The sequence below is a fragment of the Ceratotherium simum genome, chromosome 17 (genome assembly GCF_057802395.1).
Source record: "Ceratotherium simum simum isolate JZ-2026a chromosome 17, ASM5780239v1, whole genome shotgun sequence".
NCBI lineage: Eukaryota > Metazoa > Chordata > Mammalia > Perissodactyla > Rhinocerotidae > Ceratotherium > Ceratotherium simum.
In genome coordinates, this window is record NC_141916.1 from 31,472,004 (window position 1) to 31,499,766 (window position 27,763).

At 40.0% G+C, this 27,763-nt stretch overlaps 1 protein-coding gene across 7 annotated transcripts in view; it reads left to right on the forward strand.

Moving 5' to 3' along the window:
- The window catches only part of DENND5B (DENN domain containing 5B), a 193,235-nt gene that overhangs the window by 94,321 nt on the left and 71,151 nt on the right, over window positions 1–27,763 (forward strand). For all 7 annotated transcript variants that reach the window (XM_087442601.1, XM_087442600.1, XM_087442596.1 and 4 more), the window contains one exon: window positions 23,864–24,051. In XM_087442601.1, coding sequence (XP_087298727.1) covers window positions 23,864–24,051 — 188 coding nt within the window. The remainder of the gene's footprint in view (window positions 1–23,863; window positions 24,052–27,763) is intronic.

Consider the following 27,763-nt stretch of genomic DNA (forward strand, 5'->3'; position numbering starts at 1 on the left):
AGTCCTACATAATCCTCAATAAATTATGTGTATCTTAAGTTGTGAGGGCCAACATATTACTGCATTTAAAGTATAACTTTGTTAAATAGTCAAGGCATTTGATTCTGGGTTGAGAACCTAATAAATGTTGTCTTATACTGAAAGTCATGCTTTTTTTTTAGAAAAAACTTTCCATTATCACACTTCCTGTTTTAAATAGCACTGTACGTCTCACTGCTTACGATGTGTCCTGAGCTCTCTTTCTGCTGTTTGATTAACTCATCCCATCTGGTTTATGGAGTCTGTTGAAAGTTATAGTTGATTAATATCTACCTGTTTATTTCAGTTTCAAAGGAAGAAAAATGAGTATTCATGAGCATGTTTTTGTACTCAAATGAGTATTTTCTGGTAACTTGGTCCTATGTCGGGAACAAGAGTGAATTCTGTGATTATAGAACTGTATATGCATATATATTTTTAAAGTGTCATGCAAAAAAGATTCTCATGCAGTAATTTTGTAACCATCACTGAAATCATTCTGCGTTAGGAATTGTACTATAAAAATGCCTTGTACGTTTCGGGTTTTTTCCCCTACGTTTTTTTTTTTTTTATAATTTTATTTATTTATTTTTTTCCCCAAAGCCCCAGTGGATAGTTGCACGTCGTAGTTGCACATCCTTCCAGCTGCTGCATGTGGGACGCAGCCTCAGCATGGCCCAACAAGTGGTGGTCGGTGCACGCCCGGGATCCGAACCCTGGCCGCCAGCAGCGGAGCGCGCGCACCTAACCGCTAAGCCACGGGGCTGGCCCTCCCCTACGTTTAATCTTCTCAACAATGAGTTAGTACTGTTATCTGTGTTTCATTAAGGAAGAAATTGAGCCTCAGGGAAGCTAAGTAACCTTCCCAACATCACACAGCTGTTAGGTGACGTGGTGGAGCTAAGAATGGGGCTCAGATCTGTCTTTCTCCAGAGCACTTAATCACCATGTTAACTGTATTGGGCACTGCACTTAACCTTTCCTTATCTCTCAATATTTATTTTTAAATTATAAACTCACTCTGCAGCTCTATTGTAAAGGTACCATGCTAAATAATTATAGAGTATAAAATGAAAGCTCTGTGTAAATGCAAATTCTAACATTGACAATGTCTCTCCCATTAGAGAAAGACATTTCATTTAAATGAATGAAATAAAAGAGTCATTATGTTGATTTGTGTTCTGGTGCCCTCCTTCATTCTTCCTGACTGTGTTAAGGGGTTTTTAATAACGTCTGCTACTTCATTTCTTGTTCACTGATAAAGCTATGCCATAAAATTTAAAAACATTGCAAGTGCTAAACAATTACCATGAAAACCCAAAATGAATCAAAGTAGGTGGATTTCAGTGATGAAGATGTCCTTCTAGACTGATTTGAAATTCTGGTCCACTGCCCATTTAAACAGATTCCATCTGTTATTTAGAAAGCATGTACATCACAGTCACTTTGCAGTGGTAACTAGCTAGAAATTTTAAGTAGAGAACGCACCCAGGAGATAAAGGCTCTTTTCTAGGACCCATATCAGAAAAGAGCACTTTCTTCTGTAGCTTGGGAATACCTGGGGCAAGACAGTGGGAAGATTGGGGTATGATCCTCTTTTCAAAGGAATAGTGGAGGAATAAAACATAGGGGAATTTAAACACCACTGTGTGCCTTTTGATACCAATAATTAAAGTCTCAGGAACATTTTTGGTCCTTGCTTATTACTTCCTTTGACTCTTCACGGAAATAAGCAGTTGCCACAGCCCACTCTGCACTGCCTGCCTGTGTGCCTTCACAGTACTCCCCCACTCCCTCTGGTAAGTTGTGCATGGATTAACCTTGTCAGAAAGTAGAAGCTATGTAACATTTTCTTGAAAAAGTTGGAAGCCTTCTAATCACAAACTGCTAGTCATGCTCAACTGAACATCATAGCTTATTGGTTATGGAGTTTATAAATCATAAAAGCAAACTTGATATTTTGATGGCAGAAAGTGGTTCTCATGACCTGTATCCTAAAAGCAGTAGAATTTGACCTGCTATGACCAATATTTTTATACTATTAGCTTTATTTTGTGATAAACAGAATATTAAGACATTTTTCCAAATGATTTTTTGTTTTATATTCAGGAACCTAATCCTTTGTCAGTTATACATGTAGCACATATCTCCTTCCAATTTGTGGTTCTTAATTTTCTTTTAGGGGTCTTTAGATGAATTAAGATACTCTTTTTTTTTTTTTTTTTTTTTTTAAAGATTTTATTTATTTACTTTTCCCCCAAAGCCCCAGTACATAGTTGTCTGTCATAGCTGCACATCCTTCTAGTTGCTGTATGTGGGACGCGGCCTCAGCATGGCTGGAGGAGTGGTGCCTCGGTGCGCACCCGGGATCCGAACCCGGGCCGCCGGCAGCGGAGCGCACGCACTTAACCGCTAAGCCACGGGGCCGGCCCTAAGATACTCTTAATATTCATGAATTCCAGTTTACCAATCTTTTAACTTATGACTCACCTTATCTGTTCTTTTTAAGAAATCTTCTAAGATCATAACAATAGTCTACATTTTTTTCTAAATGTTTTGAAATTACATTTAGCATTTTAGGCCTTAGTCTGTAAGAAATTGATTTTTGTTTATCTTGTAAGGAGGAGATCAAATTTAATATTTTAGAAATATCTGTAACGAGTTATCCTAGTACTAGTTATTGAATAGACCATTCTTCCTCCCTCTGATCTGCAGTGCCACTTCTGTCATATATAAGTTCCTATATATGAGGGTGTATTTCTCGGCTTTCAGTTTATTCTGCCAATCTTTCTGTCCCTGTACTAAATCACGCTGTTGTAATTACTGTAGCTTTCAAGTAACCTTGGAATCTGATAGACAGTTCTCTTCACTACCTTATTTTTATTGGAATTGCATTGAATCCAATTTTGGGACAATTTTAAAATGTTGAGTCTCTCCCATGAAAATGATATCTCTCTCCATTTATAAGTGTCTTCTTTGATGTCTTCTAGTAAAATTTTATAATAGTAAAGTAGATAATAATGTGCAAATAATGACAGTTTTGTTTCTTCTATTCCATTTTTGTTACCTTTATTTCTTTTTCTTGCCTTATAATCCTTATTAGCCTCTCCGGTACAGTATAGAATGGAATTGATAGTAGCAAGCATCCTTCTCTCTCGATTTTAAAAAGAATGTTTTTATTGTTTCACTACTATGTATAGCATTTGCTGTAGTGTTTTTGGTAAATAACCTTGTACCGGGTTAAAGAAATTTTCTTTTATTCCTAGTTTGTTCCAAGTTTTTGAAAATCATGGATGTATGTTGTATTTTATTGAACGTTCTTTCTTCATCAAGTAAGGTGAACATGTTTTTCTCCTTGTAATCATTTAGTAAGGTGAAAAATCTACATTCCACCCTTATATTCATGAGATAAGCCTGACTTCGTCATGATGTATTATTACCTTTATAATATATAGCTTGATTTATTTTGCTAATATTTTGATTAGAATTTTAACATCTGTGTCTTTTAATGACTTGGCTTCTAATTTTCATTTCTTGTACTGTCTTGCCTGGTTTTTGATATTAAGGTTATTCTAGCTTCAGAGAATAAGTTGGAAAGTATTCCATTTTTCTCTGGAAGATAAAGTGGAGAAGAGTTTATTTGAAGTTGTAATTATTTTCTGTAAACTGGTTTTGTTGGGAAGATGTTAAGTACCAATTCAGTGTCTTGAATGGTTTATTTAGGTTTTTTATTTCTCCTCCCTTTTCGCCTCCTCCTTCATCATTATTATCCTGATCCTCGTAATCGTCGTCAACAAGAACAACAGGCAACAAAGACCAAATATTTTTTATTATACCACACTCTACCCCCTGGTCTTTGACCACGGATCCCTTATAGCAAAAGAATCCTAACAGTTCAAAAGATGCTGGCACACTAGTCCCATTCAGTCATTAACGGTTAGTTCAGACCATCATCCTACTGTATGAAACTGTCTTCCAGGGCAGGGCCATTGAAGTTTGCAGGCTTCCATTTGATCTTGTCAGGTTTCAAAAGCAGTTAGTGGTCTCAGCAATATATGGCTTCACCATTTTAAGGCATCTGATATAATTGAGCTAAAAGACATGGTCACCTCTTGCTCTGAGCCTCTTTCAAGGTATTATTGTAATATTGGGTTCCCCTTATTACATAACTCATTTATTCATTCCTTTACCCTCAGCTACTATTTCTCCTCCTTTCCATTTATACCCAAACTTTCCCACCTTTGGAAGAGACATTAGGTTCAGCCACAGTGCTGGTTTAGATTGCAGCAATACTAGTCTAGCACGTACCTCCCCCTCAGTCCACACACATTCATATAAGGGGAAGGTTACACAAGTACAGAACTAGTAGGCTGTTTTTACCACTAGGCAGTACATCTGCATTCATTGTTAATCTCAGTTTTGCCAGATTGACTGAAGGCATAACCCATTCCATCAGGCTCTTAGGAATTCTGACATAAAGGTTTAAAAATAGAGTTACAGTTTCTTGCTTTGGAATTATTACTGCTCTGACACTTGTAGTTGTAGTCCTGGTCCTGCATCACGTAGGAAAGAGAAAGTTGAGGCGATGTGGGGAAGAAAATAAAAAGTTGTCATACCAGCATCCTTCCCTCCGGGGAAGAATTGTAGTCATACCAGCATCCACCTCTATCATCTTTTCCTCAGATCCACCAGAAGAAGAGAGGAATCTATTTAGTGGGGACCCTCCTTTAGGGCCCCTCATGTTAAGTGTGAGCACACACTCGTGAAGGCTTTTATCTCCACCCATTTTATTTTATTATTTTTTTTTTTAAAGATTTTTATTTATTTATTTTTCCCCCAAAGCCCCAGTAGGTAGTTGTATGTCGTAGTTGCACATCCATTCTAGTTGCTGTATGTGGGACGCGGCCCCAGCACGGCCGGAGAAGCGGTGCGTCGGTGCGCGCCCGGGATCCGAACCCAGGCCGCCAGCAGCAGAGTGCGCGCACTTGACCGCTAAGCCACGGGGCCGGCCCTATCTCCACCCATTTTAGACAGCAAATGTTTCAACAGCCTATTCCTATTCTCTGTTGAACCATTACTCTGAAGATGATAAGCAACATGTCAGTTTGATGTGATATCTCTTTGCCCACTATTAGACACTATGTGCTCTGAAGTGTGTCCCTTGATCTGAAGAAATGTAACTCGGCAGCCCAAATTGGTAGAGTATCTTCTGTTCCAGTTCTCTGATAGTATTTTAAGCATTTGCATCTACCACCGCGTATGGAAAGCCCAGTTCGGAGTAAGTGTCTATTCCTGGTAGGACCCATTTATAGCACCCCCAGGGCTACTGGCATTGATCCAGTGTAATCCACTTGCCAGCTGTGTGCAGGGCTTCCCACCCCCCTCCCCTGCCCACGGGGAATCTTCCCCATAGCCATCTGCAGCTTCTGTCTCTCTTTTTGGCGGACAAAACAGTTCTTGCTGGCATTTTGTGTCTCAGACAGTGTAGGAGGCATATGTCTAGATTCAGCCCATCTCTGCATTGCTGCAGTCCCCCTAATGTCTACTCATTTCATGGGCCCAGGTGGCCACTCCAAGGGAGTGCACCAAAAGGTCCACTTGGTGGTTCTGATCATTTCCCGAACCTAGAAGGGGGTTCTTCTAATGGGCATCAACATGTCCTACTTTAATGTGCCCCATAAATTCCCAGAGTGATTTACATAGGGCCGCGCCTTCTATAGGCATCCTTTGAATAGCCCAGTTTTCCATTGCCCGTGAATTAGTAAAAACCCAAACATATGGGCTTTTTACCATTGTTCAGTTCTTCCATCACTGATAGGGAAACAGCGTGCAAGTCAGCCCACTGAGCTGACCTGTTTTACCTTCTTCGATTAGTGTGGTGGCCTTCCAAACAGGATGTCGTCCATTCACCGTGGAACTGTCTTCTGTAAACCAGGCAGCTCTTTGTTGGTCAGTTGGGAGGGGTTTATAGGGCACTGTTCAAGTAATGATAGAATCTGACGGCTGCTCGCTCAGTTCCAGAGTCAGTCCTGTGGGAAAAGAGGCTCCTGGTTCTATTTCCTCCTTGCATTCTCCTCGTAACAAGATCCTGTATAAACAGGTTCCATTTTATTATGGAACTCTTCTGAGTGTTGCCTTCCCCGTTAGAGTGTTTTTCCAACATCACCCAAGACATCATGAGTATTTCAGGTTTCAAAATTATTTTATGTCTTTCAGTCATAGGGGCAGGTTAGATTAATGTCCAATAGTAAGCTAGTAGTTGCCTCTCAAATGGGAATTCTCTAGTCTAACATCCCAATAGTTGTCTCTGGGAGGTGTTCACAGGCTTTTGCCATAATCCCCAGTCTGTGCTCCACCAGGGCGATTGTATAGAGTTGGTCCCTACTAGCACTCCAGCTTCTTTTCTACTGTGGGCTCTGGCAGTCTTATTCCTGTTTAGTATGACCAATTAATTTTGCTTGAAGGGCAATTTACATGCCTTCTGTTTTAATGTTCTATTGTTACCACACAAAACTGGGATTCTCTTGACCAATGTGCATTAAAAAAAACAATTATTATGGCATCAGCTTTTAGGAAAAGAAATCAGCTTTATTCTGCAAGATCAGTCTGCAGGGAGACAGGGTGTGTGCCCTCAGGTCTGTCTCCCCGATTCAAGATTTGGGGGGACATTTAAGAGGTTAGGGAGAACGGGCTGGCACACAGAAACGCTGGCACGACAGGTTTTGATTGGTGGGCTTCAAGCATTTATGGTAGGGTTTTAAACATTTATGGCAAGGTGGGGAAGGAATTTTAACACCAACTCTTCCTGACTTCTGGTAAGAGTCGACTTTTAAGTTCTGGTCATGTCCTGGTCCTTTGGTTCTGTGGGGAGGAGATTTCCGCGGTCCTTTCGGGTCAAGATTTCTTCTTCTGCACATGCTCTGACTATGTGACTTTGCAAATTTTCTGAAAGACAATTCTTAATCACCCTTGATAAGAGGTAGGGTCTGTCGAACTGGCTCTAAATGGGCCCGTGATTATACTATCAGTCTAATTGTAGCCTGCGTTAAGACTTCACCAAAGGTTTTTGAAAGTACCACAGTGTGTGAGGTTCCTATGTAAAGGAGTCCCGGAAACTTCTCTTCTCCACCCCCTGACCATTTTACCTGCTCTGTGCATTAGGCTTTGAGATCCCAGCAGGGGGTCAAGCCAAGAGACCCTGGCTCTTTTGTCATTCTTTGTCTTGATTAATCTGCCTGCCTCTTGGCCCAGGCGATTCCAGGTCTGGTTTCTCATTACAGTCTTTGCCTTCCCTGTGTTTTAAATTTCTTCAAACTGGGGTAAATAGACTCAACTTGTTTAGGGCCCTTTAATGTAGGGGGACCAGCAGGGATCCCTTTTGTTACCACACAAAGGGCACGATCTGCTTGCAGAGAGACAAAAGCCAATCGTCAAGAGGCAAGATGGTGGAAAAGAAAGGGCAGTTTGTTACAGCTTGCTAGCAAGAGGGAAGATGGCCGACTAATGTCTGAAAGAACCATCTTCAGGGGGTACAAAATGTTACGGCAGTTATATAGGCCGGTGGATTATAGGGGGGAGGGGGTTAGGAATGTTGATTCTCGGGTGTTACAGAGTGGGAGTCGCCACACCGTATCTTTCAGTTTTTGTTGATGATGGCTATCAGCATACACTCTGTGTTCGGGGGTCATCACATTCCTAAGGAACTCAAAAGAACAAAGTCATCTTATCGCAGCTGGGAGGTACATGCACAAGCAGGGGTGGTAAAATCTACAAAGCAGTTGGATCTCCTGGAGGGTGCATATCCAGCTGGGGTAGTTTGTCAGAGGTCGTTCTAAGTTACAATAGGGTTTCTTTTCTACAGTGGCTTCAATCATGTCAACCTTGTCTTGATCTGGTATCACTTTGGTCTAGGATCTTCCAATCCTAGATAACATTGTATTAAGACCTCTGTTTCAGCCCCAGCAATGTCTGTCTTGTTCATCCCATTTCTTGTTTTTTTTTTTTTTTTAAGATTTTATTTATTCCCCCCCCCCCCAAAAGCCCCAGCAGATAGCTGCATGTCATAGCTGCACATCCCTTCAGTCGCTGTATGTGGGACACGGCCTCAGCATGGCCGGAGAAGCGGTGCGTCGATGCACGTGCACGCCCGGGATCCGAACCCGGGCCGCCAGCAGCGGAGCACACGCACTTAACCGCTAAGCCACGGGGCCGGCCCCATCCCATTTCTTAATAACCATCTAAAGATTTCCGCCCTGCTGGGATGAGTCCCCTGACACTACCCTTCTTTTTCTTCTTTGTTTGCTCCTATCAGTATTTGCTTTATTCACCCCATTTCTCAATAACTATTTAAAATTTTCCACCCTGCTAGGAGGAGTCCCTAGACTCTCTCCTCTGCCTCTCTGAATTTTTTTGTTAATTAACCTAATGTTTTTATTAGCATCTGTGAGATTCGTGAGGAGAAGCTGAGACAGCAGATTTGCTAAGGCTTCTCTGACTGTTGGATTTTTGTGGCAGTAAGGTTACATGAGGGGCCCATGCCAAAGGGGCCCATGGTATTTACCATGACCTGGGTAACGGGCATGTTCAGTGGGTGAATATCCCGATTATCATAAAGCCCATTCGACACAGCTTGTATATGAATCATGTCAACTGCTTCATCTGGGGTATTCCACATGGCACTTATAGGGGGAGTGGGGCAGTCCCCCTTCTCAGGGTAAATAGACTTTACAGTCGCTTTTATCCAGTCTACCAGGCTGGCTGTTCCCTTGGGAATAACCTGCTGTGTGTCTGGATCATGGATAGCCATCTGTGACTGTACCATAGGTAACTGTGGGTCCTGCATCAACCCAAACATATTCTTCCACTCTGCAGCATTAAAAACAAAGAGACTGGGCCGGCTCCGTGGCTTAGCGGTTAAGTGCGCGCGCTCTGATGCTGGCGGCCCGGGTTCGGATCCCGGGCGCGCCCCGAGGCACCACATCTCCGTCCAACCCGAGGCCGAGTCCCGCGTACAGCAACTAGAAGGATGTGAACCTACGACATGCAACTATCTACTGGGGCTTTGGGGGGAAAAAATGAATAAATAAAATCTTTAAAAAAAAAACAAAAAAAAAACAAAGAGACTGCTCCTAAATTACTCTCAGTCCATTTTAGTAAAGATTTTCAGGAAGCTGGTGACACTGATCTACAGAATTAAACAGCTCCTTCACACTATACTCCCTGGTTTTAGTAGTTTCTTGGTTTTGCGCCCCCTACCCCTGACATGGACTTTGTTGACCAAAGATCTTAGAGGTGGTTTTTGTTGTCCCTGCATAATTTTTCTTCTTGAGGGCAGCTTTGAAGCTAGTTGGCAGAAGCTCAGATTGACCAGTATCTGAGCTTGGTCTGGCATCAAAGTCTGACCCAGCACTCTCCTTTAATTTCATTTTGACTATCATAGATAACAATAACCAAGGGATGGTATATTTCACTTTTTTCTTATTGGTTTGCATTTCTTTAGGCATCCAGTGAAACAACTCACTGGGAGTTGGATCCATCTATAAATTCCATTGGTAACTTGCACCTTCAGTAATTTATCTCGGCATAGCTGCTGCTCCATACCATGGTTGACCATTTGGCCACCCAGGAATCAAAGGCTCCTCATCTCCTGCTCTTTTCATCCTTTCTCTTCCCAAACCACATGCTTCCGTGACCCTGGGCCATTCTAGCGAATCCCACATTTTCTGACACTAAATGAGAGCTTCTTTCCTCCCTGACACCAATCAGTTCTGACACCAACAATTCATTTCTGACACCAGCTACCTAGAGTTAACATCAGATTCTACAGGTTTAAGGCTTCGGTCCCATAAGACTGCCCTCACCTCAGACACCAGCCGTGAATAGGGGACCCAGGGCACCCACATTTCTGCCCAGCCAACTACAAATTCGGGGGTTTTCACAGCCCCCTTTGAGGTTTCATAATTTGCTAGAATGACTCACAGAATTCAGGAAAGCACTTTACTTACTGTCACCAGCTTAGAGAACAGCCATATGGAAGAGAGACATAGGAGAAGGTGTAGGGGCAGAGCTTCCATGCCCTCTCCAGGCACACCACCCTCCCAGCACCTCGGTGTGTTGACCCACCCAGAAGCTCCTCTGTATCTTCTTGAATCAGTGTTTGTTCATTTCTGTTTTCTCTACGAATAATTTTGTTAAGCTTTCAGTTTATTGGCATAAACTCTTAGTAATATTTCCTTATCTTCTTAATCTCTGCTATATCGAGTTTTGTCCTCCTTTTCATTCCTAATACTACTTATTTGTGCCTTCTCTCTTTTTCCCTTGGTTATTTTTACCTAAAATGGGTCAATTATATTACTCTTTTTAAAGAACTTTTACCTTTGTTGGTACTCTCTATTGTATCTTTGTTTTCTGTTTTATTAATTTCTGGTTTTGTTTTTTACTTCCTTGGGGCTCATTATTTTACACTCACCCCACCCCCAAATATTTGCATCTTAAGGCATTTGAGTCTTGTGTTAGCTGTATCCCACAGGTCTTAGTATCTGGTATTTTCATTATTCAACTCTTAAGAATTTTTACATTTTCATTTATTTTGACCATTTGTCTTGCTTTTCTCCCTCTTTTTTTTGCTTTTTTGCCTTCTTGTGAAATAATTGAAATGTTTTTTCTCATTGTAGTTTTTTCCATTTAATTAGTGTAGATGCTATATGCTGTTTCTCTTTCTTAATGGTAAATTTTGAGATTTTTAACATGAACACTTAATTTTATTAATCATAATCTTTAAAATACAGATACTGGGGGCCACCCCTGCGGCGTAGTGGTTAGGTTTGTGTGCTCCGCTTCGGTGGCCCAGGGTTTGAGGGTTCAGATCCCGGGCATGGACCTACACATTGCTCATCAAGCCATGTTGTGGCAAGTGTCCCATATACAAAATAGAGGAGGACTGGCAACAGATGTTAGCTCAGGACCAATCTTCCTCACCAAAAACAAAACCAGATACTGTAAAATGCTTTGACTCCAGTCACCCCTATCATGGCTTACTCATTATAGTTGTTCAGAATTTTGATATTCCTTCAAATTAATAATTTTTATTTTATACACTTTGTTTAAATTTACCCCTAATGGCCATTTTTTGAAAATTCACATTCCATTTCATATCTTAGATAGTTCTTCTGCGATCAGTCTCCTTCTTCCTAAAGTGTATCCTTAGAAGTTCCGTAAGTGAGGTGGCATTCCCTCTTAGACTTTGTTCATCTGAAAATGTTTTTATTCTGTCCTTGTTTTTGAAAGATGGTTTCATTGGATATTCAATTCTAGGTTAAAAGTTTTTTTTCCTCTCTGCGCACTTTGAGAATAATATTCTACTATCTTCTGGTTTCTAGTGTAGCTAATGGGAAGGTGTCTATCACAGTCACTCTGTCATTCCTTGGCCAGAAGTCAACTCTGGCTATATGTAAGATTTTCTGTTTGTCTTTCGTGTCCTGTATTTTGACTGTGATTTATCTAGATGAGGATTTCTTTATTTGTCCCGCTTGTGATTCATTGTGTTTCATGAAATCTAGGGTTTAATGTCTTGCACTAGTTTTGGAAAATTTTCACTCGTCTTTCTAAATATTACTTCCATCAGTCTTTTTTCTTTTTTATCCTCCTGAAACTCTAATTAAACATGTTGATCTGTCTCACTCAATCTTCCATATCTCTCAATCTCTTTTTCTATCTTTTTGTCTCTGTGCTACCTTCTGGGTGATTTTTCTACGTCTGTCTCCCAGTTTATTAATTCTCTTTTTACTTGTGTCTAATCCATATTTGATCCTTTCTTTGACATTTTAATTTCACTGGCCCTATAAACAGTCTTACTCCTTAATTCTTTCTTTAATTTCCTTAAACCTGTTAAACATAAATATTTTATGTTCTTTCTCAGATAAATTCAGTATCTGATGGGTTGAGGATTGAGGGTTTATTCCTCCAGGAAGGGTTTGTATTTTCTTTCACTGGGCATTGGAGTTCACTGGTGACATAGGTTTACTTTAAATTAAAATTCTCACCTTAGTGTTTCTTTGGGCCATACAGATAGCATGAGTCTGGGACCCAAACATACCTGAAAGCTGGCCAGTAGATAGGAATTCTCGGGGAGGCCTTTTTCCCCTTCCTCCCAGAGCCAGGGCCAAGACAGACATCTTTCCTTGGCAGTACTGGTTTTTTTGTTGTATTGTTTTGTTTTTGTTTTTCTTTTCTTGATCTCCTTTCCCTGAGGTTTTTACCCTTTTTGGGTCCTAGCTTTGTGCAAGAGGATCTACTGTCTGAATCCCAGCCCTTCTTGGACTTTGTCCTCCAAGACGCACAGAAATAAAACCAAAGCTCTGGGCTACCTTGGATCAGGAAACACCCCAAAGACAGCCGGACACTTCAGCTTTACCGCACTGGACTCTTGCTCCCATTTTGTTCCTGGCCTCCAATGACTCCCCTTATTTTTCACAAATGTAATTATTCATGTATTGGGGTGTTTTAAAATTATTTTATTTAGCATTTTTAGTTTAGTTTAGGAGCTGTAGTCAACCACGCTGCCATAAATAGAAGTGCTTAAAAAAGATCACTGAACTAAAATTAAAATAGAACAGATTGATTGTGGCAATTATTATAGAATATGACAACTGCTAGGCATAATAATTTAACTATTAATAATATAAATTAGGAAAATAATCCAGATCTGTTTTCTGTTTTACCAACAATTACTAATTATATTTAACCTACATTAAATAATTTAACTACATAGTATGTGCATAGATACTTTATTTTGTTTTTGTTTTAACCTCTGTTGAAGCAGTAAGAGAGAGTACTTTTCACAGGTCCTCATGGGTATTAGAAAATTATATTTTGGGCCAGCCCTGGTGGCCTAGTGGTTAAGTTTGGCGCATTCCACTTCAGCGGCCTGGGTTCGGTTCCCGGGTGCGGACCTCCATCACTCATCTGTTAGTGGCCATGCTGTTGTGGTGGCTCACATACAAAAAGAGGAAGATTGGCAACAGGTGTTAGCTCAGGACAAATCTTCCTCAGCAAAAAAATAAAAAAAGAAAAGAAAATTATACTTTTATGAGTTTATAGATATGTTTATATTTAGAGAGAGCTATTTTTTTATTGTGCAATTTTTGTTGTACATTATTGTTTGTCAGTCACCATATAAATGCATCCCTCCACCCCCCTTGCCCCTGGTAACCACCAAACAGTTCTGTCTGTCTGTGTGTTGGTTTATCTTCCACATATGAGTAAAATCATGCAGTGTTTGTCTTTCTCTTTCTGGCTTATTTCACTTAACATAATACCCTCCAGGTCCATCCATATTGTTGCAAATGGCACGATTTTGTCTTTTTTTTATAGCTGAGTAGTAGTCCATGATATGTATATACACCACATCTTTATCCAGTCATCAGTTGAGGGACACTTAGGTTGCTTCCATGTCTTGGCTATAGTGAATAATGCTGCAGTGAACATAGGGGTGCATAAGCCTCTTTGGATTGTTGATTTCAGGTTCATTGGGTAGATACCCAGTAGTGGGATAGCTGGAGCTATATTTTTATTTTAAATAGTTTTCTTTAAAAATGCCTCATGTTGGGCCAGCCCCGGTGGCCTAGTAGTTAGTTTAGTGCGCCCCACTTCGGTGGCCCAGGTTCAGTTCCTGGGCGCAGACCTACACCACTCATCAGTGGCCATGCTGTGGTGGCGGCTCACATAGGAGAAAATAGAGGAATATTGGCAACAGACATTAGCTCAGGGCAAATCTTCCTCAGCAAAAAAAAAAAGCCTCATGTTAATCCATTGCTGATGATTTTTTGGAGGCTCTACAGAATGTCATAGCTAACTGTTGTGATTAATGTACTTGTTACTCTTAAAATTCTGAATTAAACAAGAACCTTTAATATAGAAAACAATTCTTAGTCCTTATTTCACTACCTATTTTGCAAGCCCTATTTGACTTTGAAACACATGTATACTTTTTTAAAAAGTCATCTCAGGTCAAATAAAAAGTCTTTTTCAAGTCAAATTAGAATTATGTATTCTCATAGTTTATCTTTTTTTTATGGATTCCATTGCCCACAGATTATCTCCATATAGGTTAGTTCAGCAAGTTTTTAAAATTGTGGTAAAAAAACACGTGACATAAAATTGACCATCTTAGCTATTTCTTAGTGAAGGGTTTAGTCGCATTAATATATTCACATTGTTGTGCAACCAGTCTCCAGAACTTTTTTATCTTGCAAAACTGAAACTCTGTACCCATTAAACAATAACTCTACATTTCCCCCTCCTCCCAGCCCCTAACAACCACCATTCTATTTCTTGTTTCTGTGAATTGACTACTTTAGATACCTCATATAAGTGGAATCAAATAGTATTTGTCTTTTAGTGACTGGCTTATTTCACTTAGCATAATGTCCTCAGGGTTCATGCATGTTGTAGCATGTGTCAGAATTTCCTTCCTTTTTAAGGTTTACTAATATTCTGTTGTATGTATACTTCACATTTTGTTTATCCATTCATCCAGCGATCGACACTTGGGCTGCTTCCACCTTTCGCTACTGTGAATAATGCTGCTATAAACATAGATGTGAAAATATCTCTTCAAGACTCTCCTTTCAGTTCTTTTGGACATATACCCAGAAGTGAAATTTCTGCAAGTTTTTGATACTTAGCTACTTCCTGCTGCTGCCAAACACACTTTGGTTTTCCATGTTAATAAGCTAGGTCTGCTTTTAAAGCTCCAGTATATGCCGTTACATAACTGGCCATAATTATTTCAACCAGATTTCTTTTGTTAGATATTTAGGGCATTACAAATAGTTTACTGTTATAAATGATACTTTATACATAAGCATCCATGTATGTATGTTTTTGTATGTTTATGTGGTAAATTCCTAGAATTGGGAATGCTGAGTCAAATGATCTGTATATTTTTATGCTTTTGATAAATATTGCCAAATAGAAAGCTCTAGCAATTTATACTGCCATAAAGGAATGTATAAGAATACCCTTTCCTCCACACATTTACTGTGGTTTTCTTTTTCAGTCTTTGTCAATCTGAAAAGCATAATGTAGCTCACTTTTCACCCATCACTGAGGGTGAATTTTTGTGTGTGTGTGTGTGTGTGTGTGTGTGAGGAAGATTAGCCCTCAGCTAACATCCAATGCCAATCCTCCTCTTTTTGCTGAGGAAGACTGGCCCTGGGCTAACATCCGTGCCCATGTTCCTCTACTTTACATGGGACGCCGCCACAGCAAGGTTTGACAAGCAGTGCATTGGTGTGCGCCTGGGATCCAAACCTTCGAACCCTGTGGCCACGGCAGCGGAGCATGCTCAGCTCACTTAACCGCTACGCCACCGGGCCGGCCTTGAGGGTGATTTTTTTTTTTATCTTAATTTGCATTTGTACTTTGCCTTTTATGACGTTTTCATGAACTTTAGGCAGTGTTTTTTTGGTCACGATAAAGTTTAGTATGAAAACAGGTTGGTGTGAGGACGTGGGGATGGACAAGTACGTTTAGGTCGGGTAGGTCAGATGAAGTAGTGCAGCTTCTTCCCATTGATGACATACTTGCTGAGGGCACGCGTCAAGTTCTCTGTTGTTAGAGTACTTGCAGTCCTTGCCCCTGCTTCGAGAGCTGCCAGAGGCTGTGCCCTTTATTTTGCAGTACTTTAAGGCATCGTTGGCAATATCCGAGATGAATTTATGGAGCTCAGGAGATGAGCTGCATTATGCCTGGGTGCAAGGTCTCAAAGCCAGCATGGTTCAGGTAGTAACCAGTCACTGCCCCTGGGGTCATCGGTGTGTGTAATCTTCCAGCTGCATCAGGACGTCCCCTGGAGGTGTGCTGGACACCACCAGCCTCACACTTCATTGGCAGTGCTTCACAGTACATAAATCCCATTAGATGTGGCCTTTTTCTGGGGCACTGTGCCACCAGCCAACAGTGGAGCTGCTGTGCCACTTAGCCAGCTCCCTAGCCTGTGCTACAGTCCCATACCCCCAACCTCAGCCCCAGCCCAGGCCCCTCAGCTGTCCCTGTGGGCCTGAACTTGTTCTCCACAGTGATGCTGGTGGACTGGGGCCAAGCCCAGGGGATGAGATGGCAGAAGCCAGGGACATCTCAGGGTCTGTGCCTAAGCCACTGCTAGGCAAATTTTTGACAGTATGTTTTATTATATAACATGGTCAAGCATAATTTTTTTAACGTTGAAATAGTTTCATTTTACATGCCTTAGATGTTAACATATTAATTTTTCAATACATGTTTATTGACCACTGACTATTGTAGTGGGCCATATACCAAATGCTACAAATTATGAGATTTAAAAATACAGTCATTGCTCTCCAGCAGATGATGGTGCAGTAGGGAAGAGAGACACAGAAAGAGTTAATTATAATAGGATTTTAATAGTTTTAGTGAGATGAATAATTGCTGTGATGGAAATAAAGACTGGGTACTGTGGAAGCATGTGAAAGAGGCTCCAGTGCTGATAAGAAGTGTTTAGGGAAGGCTTTCCAAAGGAACCGTTGCCTAAGGAAAAAGTGGAACTTAGCCAGGCAGTGCAAGGGAGAGGGACATTCTGGGCAGAGGAGAAGGGGATACAGAATCACAGGGACCTGTGAAAACATATCACATTCAGTAAGTGAATTGCAAGCAGATGATTTGACTGCATATGGGGTAGTAAGAAATGAGGCAGGAAAGGGGCCAAATCATGAAGAGCCTCATATGCCATGCTGAGGCATGTCTTAAATATGAAAATAAATTCTTTTACACATTCATCACTTTGAGTATCAAAGAAATAATAAATTTTCCTAAAATATTTAAATTAAACGTGTAAAGAAGAAAACTCTACCTTTTATTTCTTGATTCAGTTAAAAAGAATTGTCTTGTTTCTACTAAATAATTGCATTATTAAAAAGTGTGTGTCATTTCAACCCATCTTGAAGAGAACACAGAGCTAGAAAGAGGAGTAGACATAGAACACCCACAAGTGGGTGGAATTGTGGTGAAGGAAAAATAGACCATGTAAATCAGTCTTTCAGTGTCTAGTAGAAGAAGGGAAAATGTATAATTTATTTTCACTTCCCATGTGAAAGTTTTCTATAATCAAAGCAAGAATATAGCCCAAGGTGCTAGTTGCCATCACTTAAAGTGTTTGTGTTTTCTATTGTTACCGCACAAAAATGAGATTCTCCTACCTGAGGCACATAAACAAGCCAATTAATTATGGCATCAGCTTTTGGGGGACAAATCAACTTTATTCTGTGAGATCAATCTGCAGGGAGACAGGGAGCATGTGCCCTGAGATCTATCTCTCTGATTCAGGATTTGGGGTGAAATTTAAGAGGTTAGGGAGAACAGGCTGGCACATAGAAACACTGGCAGGACAGGGTTTTTTTGGTTTATAATTAATTAATTAATTTTTTTGTGAGGCAGATCAGCCCTGAGTTAACATCCACACCAATCCTCCTCTTTTTACTGAGGAAGACTGGCCCTGGGCTAACATCTGTGCCCATCTTCCTCCACTTTATGTGGGATGCCACCACAGCATGGCCTGACAAGCGGTGCATGGGTGCGTGCCTAGGATCTGAACCCCGGGCCACCAGCAGCGGAGCACGCGCACTTAACCACTACGCCACGGGGCCAGCCCCAGGACAGGTTTTTTGTTTTTTGTTTTAATAATTTTATTTATTTATTTTTTCCCCCAAAGCCCCAGTAGATAGTTGTATGTCATAGCTGCACATCCTTCTAGTTGCTGTAGGTGGGACGCGGCCTCAGCGTGGCCGGAGAAGTGGTGCGTTGGTGCGCGCCTGGAATCCGAACCCAGGCCGCCAGCAGCGGAGCACACGCACTTAACCACTAAGCCACGGGGCCAGGACAGGTTTTGATTATGCATTTATGGAAAGATTCTAAAGACTTATAAGGTTCTAAACATTTATGATAAGATTCTAAACATTTATGATGAGGTTTTAAACATTTATGGTAAGGTGGGGAAGGAATTTTAACACTGGATCTTCCTGAATGATGGATCCCCTCACTTCTGACAAGAGTCTGACTTTTAAGTTCCAATCATGTCCTGGTCCTTTGGTTCCATGGGGAGGAGAATCTTTGGTTCTGAGGTCATTTCAGGTCAAGATTTCTTCTTTGGCCTGTGCGCTGGCTACATCACTTTGCAAATTTTCTGAAAGGCAATTCTTAATCATTCTGTTGATAAGATGGGGTCAGTTGAACTGGTCCTGGAGGGCCTGCAGTTACACTATGAGATTGAACATTTTTCCCATCAACAGTAAATAAAATAGCCAAGATGTTAGGGATTTGGTTTGACTGCTTAAAACTCTCTGCCTTTCAGCCTAGGTCCAATCAGGAGACAGATTTAATGTAATATGAAGAATTATTAAGCAATACATGGAAAGTAACTATAAAGACATGAAGAAAACTCTAAAGGGTACCCTAGGAAGGACAAACTTGAAAGGGGGGCCCACTTCCCAAGGCTGAGATTCTCATACCTCATTGAAGAAAGTATGGCTGCAGCTCATTGGATGGTGGAGAAGGTAAATGGGTTGCCTGGGCCAGAGCTGATCCTCAGTTACCGGGCAAGCAGAAAACGAACCTCCTAGGCACAAGTGAGCTGTGGCTGGTGAGCGGGTGCACAGAAGTTGTCAGGGCACCACCATGGTGTGAGAGCTGAGTGTGCAGTGTCCATGTTAGGAGGTTCCATGGGAAGGTAACCACTGGCCCAGTTGCTGCGACTGCTCACACTGGGCATGTGGCTGGGGAAATGTACCACCAGGTGTCCTCACATATCCACACCACTGATGGACCATGTAACAGGAGCAAGAACAAACAAAACACTGGATATTGCACACCTGGAAGAGAAACCCCTTCTTCCTGCAGTGTCTCTCTAGTGCCCTCTACTGGCAAAGCTTAACATATGCTTACTGTAAAAGAAAATGCTTCCAGTTCACTCCATTATCGTAGACTGTGTACTGAGTGAATTTGGAGCTGAGAGGCAATAAATAGATAACGGGCACAGGATCTGACTGTTTAAATCTCCGAGCATTTCACCTGTGTCTGGCTTATAATTGAGAAAAAAATGCAGCCCCTGGCATCCGGGAACTGATCTGACTCTCACAGCTGGGCCTCACTGTTATTGCAGACTGATGTGATGCTCACAACTAAGCTGTGTTGTTCTGCTATAGAACATAAACAGTCTCTCAGGAACATCCACTACAAGCAAGGTCACTGTGCAACCCACAGAATACCAAACCTCCTCCTCTCTTGCTAAATTGCTAACTGCTACTTCACTTCCCTCACCAGTTACAGCTTTATCCCCACTTTAGTCTGCCGTCCCTACAGATCAGATTTATTGAGATACCCAGGAGAGAAGTGCCTTGGTTTCTGACAGCGTCCAATCCAGAGCAAGGCTCCACTTCCTTGGACCCTCCCCAAAATCATCCAAACCAAGTCCCAATCCTACAGTAGGTTCTCTCCAAACCCTCCTACCAGGGCACCCCATAGTACCCACAGTGTGTGTTCTCCCTCTCCAGTGAGTCATCAACCCAATTGTTCAAATCCAGGTGTGTTCCCGGGGTTTCTGACTGAAGAGCATTGACAGAGTAAATGATTACTGAGTACTTCTTAACAAAATGAATCTTCTCACTCCTCCTTTTCCTTTAAAAAATTATTCTTCAGTAAGGTGTTTAGAAGTTGGAGGTAAGGGATTGGAGGAGGAATATCCCCCTACTTTAAATTATTTAAGGACTATTAAGTAGTTTTTTTCCTCCCATTTAGTATGGTAGAAAATATAATTCTTTTTTTAAACCTAGATCTTAGGTTTTTTTTTTTTAAGAAGCTAGCTGAGTTAGAAATGTTGACCTTTTATTAAGGAAGTGATTGTCTTAGAAAATGAATTTATAATTAACAGTACCCCCCCCCAAAGAAACAAACCCTGATAATAGTTTTTCTGTAACTATTTTTATGACAATAAAACTCCATGGAAACCCACAGTAAAACTAATAGCAATTTTTTAAAAAAGTTAGCCAGTATAGACAAGAACAGTCAAGTTGTTTTTCTAATAGCCCATCTACCTGGGACATATTGTACATTTTGAATACAGTCAAATCATAAAATACTTAAGTGAAGTGCATATGAAGTTATGTTTTTCTTTCTCTTACTTTTCAATGAGCTCTGTTCTCCTCAAACTTGAGGAGGGACATGTGGAATATGCCTTCCTGGTGGGGCACATTGCACTTTCCATTCTCTAGTCACTTCCAAAAAGCTGTGGAAGCTTCTTGAGAGTCCTTTCCTACTCTGAAGGACCTTAGAAAACTTGCATTATGTTTCACCATTAAAATCTCTACATTTAATATAGAGGAGGAAAAATTGTTAAAATGTGATATTTGTTTCTAAACAGTAGTTCTAATCCCTATAAGGTCTACTTATGCATAGTTAGAATGAGTTACTTGGTAACAATTCTCTGTATAATGAACAATATCCATGGCTTAGTAAATGGATATTTGAATTTTCTTTATAAACTGCCTGGGCGTGCACAGAATTAACTGCATATATGAATATCCAGGAAGTGTGATTTTTGAGTGAATAGTTTCTCGTCTGAGTAGTTAGCATTTTCTCCTGTTGAAAAATTAGTGGTTCTTTAGTCTCATGTGAACAAAATCTAATCTCGAGTGTGTTTAAATTATGGATAGCCAGCAAAATTATATAGTGTTACCCCACTAATTCATTTATTTATTCAAAAATATTTTTTGGCATCTGTTATATCCCAGATACTGTGCTAAGTGCTGAGGTTACAAAAATAAAAAAGACTCCAATCCTTGATTGAAATAGATGGCCACAGAAGAGAATCCTAAGGACGTTTCCCTAGATTTGGTCTTTTTATAAGTACTTATCTGCATGCCTTCCTACTCCTTTTTGTATGTGTGTTTTGTTAGGACTCTCTATTGCAATAAGAGGAGAAAAGTATAACATTCAGTAGCGTCAGTAAATTTTGGTCAGCACTGGCCGTGAACTAGGCCCTGTGCTTTGTGGGCAAAATGAGATAAAACAGATACCACTCGGCCCTCAAGGAGCCCACAGTGGAGGAGAAAGCCCATGGGGCAAGCACCATAATGGAGTCTTGTCATAGTGCAGAGCTTCAGGTGGTTCTGACTACACCATGGTTTCCAGTGGGGCATTCAGCAGATTTCAGGTCAGCACTCCATCAACCCCCACCCTCGTGATGAAAGACCCTTGTCTCCTACAGCTCAGACATCTACCTGATCACTGGCAGAGTGGTAAGTAGCTGATCCTCTGATCTCCTTTGACCACACCTCTCACCCCGCCCCACCCCTTGCCTCCCTGTCTTCACAGAATACCAGCCATCTCAGCCCAGATTCTCTGGGCCTCAGCTGATGTGTGTGTGTGTGTGTGTGTGTGTCCTGGTATCCTCTGTTGACACAAATAATCCATAATCAATCTATAAATCAAAATTGAGGTGAGTTTATTATGAGCCAGATCTGATGTCTAGCCCTTCCCCAAGGAAAGAAGGGCACCAAAGAAGTAGGGTGTACAGAGTGATTACAAAGAGCATACCTCACATATGATAGGAATGTCCCTTTTACAGTAGTCACGAGATTGCTTTGCTGGTACAGCAAATGAGTGAACACAGCAGGTCAGTGGTCACAGGGTGAGTGGTCACAAGGTCACAAGGAGGTCAGTAATTAATCCTTACTTTAGGGAGAGATGCTTATCCTGAAAGAAATGCTGATATGGGGGAGGTTACATCTCTATCTTTAGGAGCCTCATTCTTGTCTTTGGAACATAGTAAATATTTAAAGCAGATGTTCAATGCATGCTCAAGGAGCCACGTCAGGCCCTTGTGGAAAGACAAGGTCAGGCCAGTTAGTTTTATTTATTTATTTATTTATTTATTTTTTAAAGATTTTATTTATTTATTTTTTCCCACCAAAGCCCCAGTAGATAGTTGTATGTCATAGCTGCACAACCTTCTAGTTGCTGTATGTGGGACGCGGCTTCAGCATGGCCGAAGAAGCGGTGCGTCGGTGCGCGCCCGGGATCCGAACCCGGGCCGCCAGCAGCGGAGCGCGCACACTTAACTGCTAAGCCACGGGGCCGGCCCCTGGGCCAGTTAGTTTTAAACCAAATGGCTTCCTCGTATACTCCAATATATCCTGTTGCTTTTCATTTATTTATCACTTCATATCCCCACCTCAGGTAATTGGGTCAAAATAGCTCTTTGAGTTCATATGACTGACCCCACCCCTCAGGCCACCTGGTATTTGTTTTTTAGAATTCCTGTAAACAGGTTTACACCTAAAATTTAAGTTTTAATAATGAATCAAATATGAAAATTTTTAAGTGCACTTGGGCTATGGATGGCTGATGATTCATTACCAAAATCTCATTATAGGCTATTAAAGGTAGTCATTTACAAATTATAAAACAATACAAGAAGATTCTTTAAATGGAAAACTTGCCTTTTTTGCCTCGTCAAGTGTTCTTTGAGTTGATGTGACCCAAATAGCATCTGATCATTTTCTTTAACCTTTCTTAAAAGACTCTTCCAAAGTCTTACTCCCTCAGGTTTTACTGTATTTGTGCACAGTGAATTCTGTGACAGGATTGTTACAATTCCACAATATCCCTTCTCTCCAATTCTCAAATCCAAAAAAATTCTGAAAACCAAACATTCTTTTTGTAGCTCATTTATTGGCAAAGCCAAACCTGAACCAAAGTGACCCTCGTTAAATTCTTTGGTTATCTGCCCTACTGGGACACTCATATAGGTTGCTACAGAAATATTACTGTGTTTGATTACAGAGTGCTGCCCTAGATATTTCATGTATACAGTGTATGCACACTATTACCTTTCTGAATTAAAAAATAATAATAATAATCAATTCTGAAACAGCTCTGCCTCCAAGGATTTAAGTAGGGATGAGAGACATACGTACGTATAACGCATCCATGGCAGAGTGGTTTAAGAAGGCACTTTATATGTAATTGTGTGAGGTGATGGGTGTTAACTAAACTTATTGTGGTAGTCATTTTGCAATATATACATATATCAAATCATCATGTTTTACCCCTAAAAAATACAATGTTATATGTCAATTATAGCTCAGTGAAACTGAAGAAAAAGAGGGCACTTAACTATTGTAGACAGTTTTTAGTTTTGACAAATTAGTTCATGTAAACGAAACACAGTGACAAAAAACAACCTTTAATTTTCTGGTAACTTTCACTTTGTCCCTAGATTTGGTGGTTCTATCATTGGGGATTAAAGCATAGGAAGTGTGACTATGAATGTACATATCTATTGATTTCTTGTACCCACAAAATAAAGGCTAAGATAAATATAATCAAGATAAATATAGGCTATAGCTGTGATGATATATACAAGAAACAAAGCCTCCGAATTGGGGATTGTATAGATATGCCTGTATACAAAAAGTGATCAGTAGCGATGTTCTTATACGTTTTCAATGGGAGAGGTGCCAAGAGCAATTTTATTAGTTCTCATTTCCTCTGCGTTTAAGAGAATGTAAATTCACACACCAGTGATTTCAGAAGCAATAGGTATGCTGATGTTTCCCACCTACCCATACCCCTTAAAACCATTCAAGTGAAACCATTTAACTCTTTAATTATGGTGGGGTAGAACTGACCTGTTTTCTGCATGGTCATAAAGAAACATTTTATTTATTTATTAGCATAAGAATTTTTTCTGGAAATTGATATTTTCAAGCTTAATGCAGTGATTGTGTTTTTACTTGGACTCTTCTCCTCCATTTTTCCTTGTTCTGTGCAGATTATCAACGCCTGATGACCGTGGCGGAAGGCATCACCACGCTTTTGTTCCCATTTCAGTGGCAGCATGTTTACGTGCCCATCCTCCCTGCTTCTCTGCTACATTTTCTTGATGCTCCCGTCCCTTATCTGATGGGCCTTCAGTCAAAAGAAGGAACTGACCGTTCTAAACTAGAACTTCCTCAAGAGGTAAAACTTATAACGAACGATGAAGCATTTGCTGTTTGTTGATTTAGGTCAAGGCTACTTTTGTTCAATAGCATTGTCTTTGTCCAAACCGTGTCTCTGACTGTTCTGATTCTCCCAAGTAGGTCTAGGGCAGAGCCTGCGCCATAGAATGCAGATCCTGACTCCTGGTGGTTACCCTGACCTAGTCGCCAATTAAATGTGGTTCAAAACAGGACAATGGCAAATTTTCACAGCTGTAAATTTGTAAAGATGGAGCAATAGTAGTATTCTCTAGTTGCTTTATTATTCTAATAACATTTCATTTCTTTTCCTCCATTTATGTTATAAATTTTGTATTTAAACGATACAGTCCAATTTTAACATCCTTTAAAATCATTGTATTAATTGAGGTGAATTTAATTCTTGACCTCCATCTAATGAAAAGTAACATCCTTCAGCAAGCTAGGGATGATGGAAATAGCAAATACTTCAGTATTCTTTGTCTTAAGACCTAAGGTTAGTTGTCAACTTTTTCTAGATGTCAGCGTGGCTAGGTGGCCGAGATAAAAATTTTAACCACTAGTTTTTAGGTCACCTTAAGGTTACGAGGCTTTCTTTGTATTGTATTTTCTAATGTTAAGAAGAAAATAAACAGGAATTCCTGAAAGCATTTTGAATCTAATTTTTAGCAGTTGTTAATGGTGCCTCAGAATTACAGTTGTAAAGCCTTTGAAATGGAATATTGATGAGAGTGCCATGGCCTATTAAAAAACATAAAATGGTTAATTACATTACATTATTAGCTATTTAATTGGCCCCTTTCTTAATAAAATCTTTCATGCTGTGTTTCACTTTTACTTACTCTTATTTCTCATGGAGATTCTCATTTTAATAAGTGAATTTAAAATAACACACTAAGCCACAGCCATTATAGCCAGTAATGATTCCTGTAATCATCCATTGCTTACTTTATTCTAATGAGTGTTTCCCTACCAAAATTAACATTTTTGTTCAGAAGGAAATAGCTTGATTCAGATCGTATAAAGCACACATGTAAACTGTCTTGTTCTTTTTGAGCTTGTGTGTCCCTGTTATCCCTCTTTTTTCTATTACTTGAACTCTCTTGTTTTCTCTTCTACTAAATTAATCTAAGTATCTTCTTGGTTCAAAGAAGTAAATCCTTTAAATTTTCAAGGAAAAAGAAATAGACCAGCCGAATGCATTTTGTTTTAAAGACTTTAAACAGTGACATGTTTTAGTTTCTTGTTGAATATTTGGTCTGTTTGTATGTGAATCAAATGATATTTTATAAGACCATTTGTTTAGGTGTGTAACTATTATCTTTCCAGTTTTGCATGAGTAATAATGGTTGAGAATTTTTAAATGCCACCTTGATGTATTTGTAGTTGGGAAATCTTGCTGTCTCTGTGCATATCCTCTGACTCTAAAGATGAACTTAAAAATTTTGAAAGCTCTAGCAATAATGTCTCTGATTTCCTAGTTTTCTATTCACTGAATCAACACTATTTAATAAATATACATACCCATCTATTCATAGAGTAGAATAATATGAAATAACCTGAATCAGGTGTGACAATAGCAGTGCTTCTGTATAGAAAGTATAGATTAGTACAGTGCTGTTTTAGAAGAAAAGGCTTAACAGTATATCACCTTGCTCTGGTATCATTTTACAATGAGATGAAATAATGTATTTCACGTAATTTGGGGGAGGAAGTGGGTATAAAAATAGCCATTTTAAAAAGTGACTTAAATACACTTACTAGTAATACTCACCACCCCCCTTTCCCTGAAAACTGTAAAATAAAATAATATCTAAAAATAGTGACAGGGCTTCTTAAAATAGTTGTGAAAATGATAAGTTTATGAAATGATTATTTTAAGAAGGTATGATTTTATCTGTTAGCTAACTAATGTAACTAAATGACTTATAATTAACCACCCACTCGCTTTCCCCATGATTCCAAAATGATAGGCACAGGTAACCATTTGTTAAATTGCTTTTTGGAGGGTGGAGTGGGGAGAGTGATGGTGGAAAGATATAGCACTGAGAATTAATTGCATAGAATAGTACCTCACTTTCTACCATTCTTGCTCATCTTCACAGTAAATGGTGGACAAAAAATCAAGAGAGAAATGGAAACAGAATTGCTTTTGCCACCTTTCTTTTTGCCATGTCTTGCCCTGAGATTCTATGGGAATGGTTTAAATGTTTTCCTCTGGCTTACCCTTATGCCAGCTTAAGGCCATTGAGAAATTAGATCCCTTACTAAGCATGGACAGAGCTGCCCTAGCCTCACGTTCGTGGATACTTCTTCCTCCTGCCTACATTTTTAGGGTTCCACAAAATGACCATCTCCTTGAGCCTTATTTATTCATTCAGCAAAGTGTTGTCCCTTATACTACTAGTGTAGGATACACTGGGAGACATCAAGATAAATAAGAATTGATTTCTACTTTCCAAAATAAGTCATTTACAAATATTAATAACACAAGGTAAAAAAAATAAGTTAGAGGAATGAATGAACTAAGAATATATACAGAGAAAATCAATATGCCTTTAAGATAGGGACATAGGAAGGCTTCATAGCAGAAGAGAGAAGTCAGCTTCGGGTCTTTGCTCCCTTACAAGGGAATGTTGTTTTTAATTGGAAGTAATTACATATCATGAAGGCTTCTGGGCAGTGTTGATCAGTAAAAATATAGAAATATTTAGTCCTAAAACAACATAAAATTGGATGTTGAGTATGTTTTTCATTGCGTATGTAATACTTCTTGAGCTGTTCTTATAGAATTTTTTAAATTTAATGGTATTAGAAGTGAGAAAGTGACTTATCAGGATATCCTATTGTATGGAATTCTTGTTTTAGAAAAAGGGCTCTTTGGTTTTTCTTCGATAACTTTTTATAACACAAGTTCCTATTTCCTGTTTCTGCTTTGTGATAATCAAAGCCCCAACTTGGGCGCTGCTAAGCAGACATGGAGGATAGGAGAGACTCGTGGGAACGTGCAGACGGGCCCCAGGGGTGGTGCTGGAACACCCGCCTTGCCAGACGCTTTCAGCTCAGCAGCGATTACCTGAGCAGAACAAGCTTTAAAATGTCCCCAAATGTATCATTTTCTCTTTTCATAGGAGAAGGAGAGGGATAGAAAAGGATAGCAGGAAGGCATTAATGAAGGAGACAGTACAAAGTGTAAGTGGTGGGAGGTTGCTGGTTAACATTTAGATTAGCAAGTTGAAATTTTTTTCTTCCATTTTTAAAGATTGGGTTATGGTGACCTACTTTCTCCCTTTAAGCGTTTCAATATATCCTGCTTTCCAGTGAGACTGTAGAAACATATAAAGATGTGGATTTATAGAAAACTGTAGACAGCACTGCTGTCTTCAGCAAGATGTGACTTCAGCTCTTACTTTATTTAGAGAAAACTTTTGACATTGGAGATGAGGAAAAATGGAGAGAAAAAAATTCCTTAAGCCACTAGGCTGTTTGAGGATGCATATCTGGAATAGGTGTCAGGAAGTCACCTACCTTCTTGGGCCTCAATTTCTTCATCTGCAGAATTAAAGGGTTGCATTCAAGGGTTACTTCGGGCTTGAAGAATCATTATTGATTCTCTGTTTTGGGATGGGGGAAAATCTTGAGTTTTTATAGAGCTTAATTTGGAGCTTTACTGCCCTTCTTGCTCATCAGCATCTAGCATGAAGAGCAGGGAT